Source organism: Centruroides sculpturatus, unplaced genomic scaffold, assembly GCF_000671375.1.
Source record: "Centruroides sculpturatus isolate CEXI.00-Female unplaced genomic scaffold, Cexi_2.0 scaffold1116, whole genome shotgun sequence".
Classification (NCBI taxonomy): domain Eukaryota; kingdom Metazoa; phylum Arthropoda; class Arachnida; order Scorpiones; family Buthidae; genus Centruroides; species Centruroides sculpturatus.
Genome location: NW_019385334.1, coordinates 267,136 through 270,917, shown reverse-complemented (window position 1 = coordinate 270,917; position 3,782 = coordinate 267,136). Strand labels below are relative to the sequence as shown.

Sequence of the window (3,782 nt, the reverse complement as noted above, 5' to 3'; positions counted from 1 at the left end):
TTCCAAAAAAAAATATACGTATTTTGGAAATGTTGAGTCGGATTAGTCTAGAATCGATTAATTTTATAAAAGAAAACCTTTCAATCAGCCGTAGTCCGTAAACTTCACACGTGTCGGGCTGTGATTGGAAGGACTCGTAAGAAATCGGATTCCTAAAGAATGGAACGTATCTATGATCTTATAGGGAGGTCGACTGTATTTGATGGAACTTGTAATAATAGTACTGTATTAATAATATATTTTAAATTTTTGAAGGAAGAAAAAAGTGGAAATTAATACTCACTGTGATAGTTTTCGATTTATTAATAATTTTTGTTCTGCTGTCAATATATCCATCATAGCTAATGCATCAAGTACTTTTTTAATACATTCATAATGCCTTCGAAGTATCTGGAAAACATTTATTTATTATTAATTTATTTATAATAAAGTACGAAAAGCATTTATTATTCATTAGCTATATTTTTATTAAACTAAAATGAGATAAAATAATAGACAAAATATTTCAGAATAAAAAAATTTATTAAGATATTTGTTTATCATCAACAGTAAATATAAGGGAATTTTACAATATTACTATCATTTTTCATATAATCTTTGAATTAACAAATGATGGAAAATTACGAAATTAAAAATGATAAATATGTAACCTAAGAAATCACTAATATAAAAGCCGTCATCTGTGTGTGAATTTCTTACAACTCCTGCAATTTTTGTCCAATCCAAATGAAATTTTGGTTATATTCATTTTACATTCTGACAGAAAGTATAGGTTACTTATTTTGCAAAAATATCAGCTTTAGAATAAATGTTTTATAGATTTCTGATCAGTGATCACTCTTACACTGCAGTGACATCAGTGACCACGTGATGTTCATGCTTGACAAGGAAATTTCCCTTAAGTTACATTTTTAAATATTTTGAAATGCCAATATAATCATAAATATAATCATATTGGCTATGGCATATCTTAAACTTACTTCATTCAATTTAAAATTTAAACTTTAAAAGAAGATAACCATATCATGTCACTTCTATAACAAATTTTTTAAAAAAATGTTTCCATAGTGACCATGTGACATTCTGTTATAAAATTGGAAATAATGATTTAACGAGTACATTATGTAGAAAGTGTTAATTCTCATCTAACTAACGTACATACATTTCACCTTTGTTTTATCATTGTCGGTTTAAAAAGACTTTTTTTTCTTTTTAATATAACAAAATAGTGAAACACCTAGGGGAAAGCATAAGAGTAAAATTGGTACGTAAATTCTAGATCTAAAAGATTAAGAACCACCAAGACCCCTGAAGGTTGTTAAGTTTGACTTCAGCAACATTGAGTAAGAATAGCTTTGTCAAGGGCTGCAGAAACAGCATCACATCATCAAGCTCAAGTATAAACTAGTTAATTCGTAGAATAGCAACTCTTCTTAAATTTCTTGAAATCTCTACTCTTTTCAATTCTTCAACCTCTACTTTCTGATAAAAAACATTCAGTCATGCTTGATGGGGAAATTTCTAGTATTTTTATAATTTATAATCTGAAAGATAGTTTTAGCCTTATTCTAATTTAAAGTAGTGTTTAAAACTTGTTTATATATTATGCAGTTTCAACAAACATGACTGATAGAGAATAAATATTCAAAAGCATTTTGGATTACAAAATTATGGATTTTACAATAATCAAATTTCTATATATTTAATTTGTCAAATCATTATAGTATTTTGAATATTCAAAATATGATAAATAAAAATCAAATAATCACAAATTTACACCATAATAATCTGAGGCCATTTTCATTTTGAATGTACAGAATATGCATATAAAAATGAAGCATCTAAACAAAAATGCTAAAATAGTTTGATCACAAATCTAATAAACATTTTCATTTTCTTATAAAAACTGGGGTTATTGAACTTGAATATGATTATATCTTTAATATTACATTATAAAGCTCAGTCCAAAAATTGATTTTTTATACAATGGGTGATCAGTTAACGAACAGTTCGGACTGTGCACAAATCAGATAACAAACACTTTCACAAAAGACTTTTATGTTCAGACAATGAACAAACAGAAAAAAAGAGTGATTTAAAATAGTGAATACTGATTGGTCTTCCCTTGTCTCCAAGCGACAATTCAAAACTTTTTGAAACTCTGAAGACGTCCGACATTGACGCTCAACCTGATAACGATCAGATAGTATTCCTCCAAATTTTGAAACTCTTCCTTGTAATTCCAGCTTTTTGTTTACCTTTCTGACAAATAATTTTTTATAGTCTTCGCAAGACTGTCGGGCAGGCACTCATTAAGTTTTGCATAGGTTTTTATTTAAAGAAACCAAGCAAGAGATAATAACCAAGGTAAAGAGTGGGAAGACGATGTCTGATGTTGCTAGGCAGTATGGCTTGAATAGGTTACAGTAAACACAATCTTAGCTATGAAAGATATATCAAGAAGTCTCAAGCACCTAAAGGAGTAATGAAAATCAATCCATCATCTGAGAAATAGAGCATTGAAAAGCTCATGTTTCTTGGAGTTCTTCTGTCGTCACATCAATTTCAGATTCCATTAACTAATATGATGACAACAACTCCAAGAACACCAAGAAACTCAGAGAGATGTGTTTTCTTTTGAGAAAGAGGAAGACAAAAGAGGAACAATGCTGACATCTGCTATTAAAGATCTTTTGAAGAAGTGAAAGGATAACAGAACAACGGACATTAAAATTGCATCCAAATCAGAATGAGGTTAATACGCTTGGGGATCTCTACAATTACAATGCTATTAATTACGTCCAAAAAATCCTAAGAGAAGCAATCAACATTAGACAGATTCTTTAACCCCACAAATGGAAAAAACATGACAAAAATGCAAGACTGTGTATATATGTATTTTTATTATTACATATAAATAAACTTAGTAAGAAAGTATATAATTTTTTTTTTTTTGAGGTCTCCAGAACAAATTAATCAAATTCCATAAAAACCTATGGTAAATTGATAATCGGTTAATGAACAATTCGGATAGAAAAGTCTTGGAAAAGTTTATGTTCATTAACCGATTAACCCCACTGTAATCAGATTAAAAAAAAAAAAAAAAAAAATAGAGCTATAAATTCAATAAATTTGTATAAAAACATCAACTATGTACAATGGCTATTTACTCATTTATTTTAACAAACTAGAAGCAATAAGGCATATAATTTCTGAAGCAACAGTTACAATGGACCAATTTTCCTATAAATGTTTCTGGAATAAGATTATGTCATTCATATTATGATATTACATTTCAGATACGAAGTGTACAAATATTTTATAAGTACAGTTCAGGTTTCGATCTTAATTCATTCCTAAAAGTTGTTCTCAAACCTAAACAAATTTTTTCATAAGAAACAATATAAAATGGATTAATCTGTTCCTGACTTCCAAAACAAACCCTTTGTTTTTTTTACCTTAGCTATATTTCATGCAAAAAATGCTTGTAAATGCAATATATTATATATATATATATATTCATCTTTTTTTATATATATATACTAGCTGCAAGATCCCGCTTCGCTGGGTTTTTATTTGTATGTAATATTATAGTTTTATATATATATATATAAGACTGTTTTTCAAAGTAATCTTGAATCTAGCTGCAAGGACCCGCTTCGCTGGACAAAAAGTAACGATAGTGAAGATTAAAATAATTACATTATAGCCAATCTTACCCGTTTTCACAAAATGCAAGAATTAGGTCCCCCGTTTCCAGACTAATTAGAGAATTTTTACGT

The 3,782-nt window shown here is 28.4% G+C and overlaps 1 protein-coding gene across 5 annotated transcripts in view; it reads right to left on the bottom strand.

Annotated features, from left to right (window-relative positions):
- The window catches only part of LOC111637766 (cellular tumor antigen p53-like), a 74,440-nt gene that overhangs the window by 10,934 nt on the left and 59,724 nt on the right, over window positions 1–3,782 (bottom strand). For all 5 annotated transcript variants that reach the window (XM_023383341.1, XM_023383340.1, XM_023383338.1 and 2 more), the window contains exon 11: window positions 284–390. In XM_023383341.1, coding sequence (XP_023239109.1) covers window positions 284–390 — 107 coding nt within the window. The remainder of the gene's footprint in view (window positions 1–283; window positions 391–3,782) is intronic.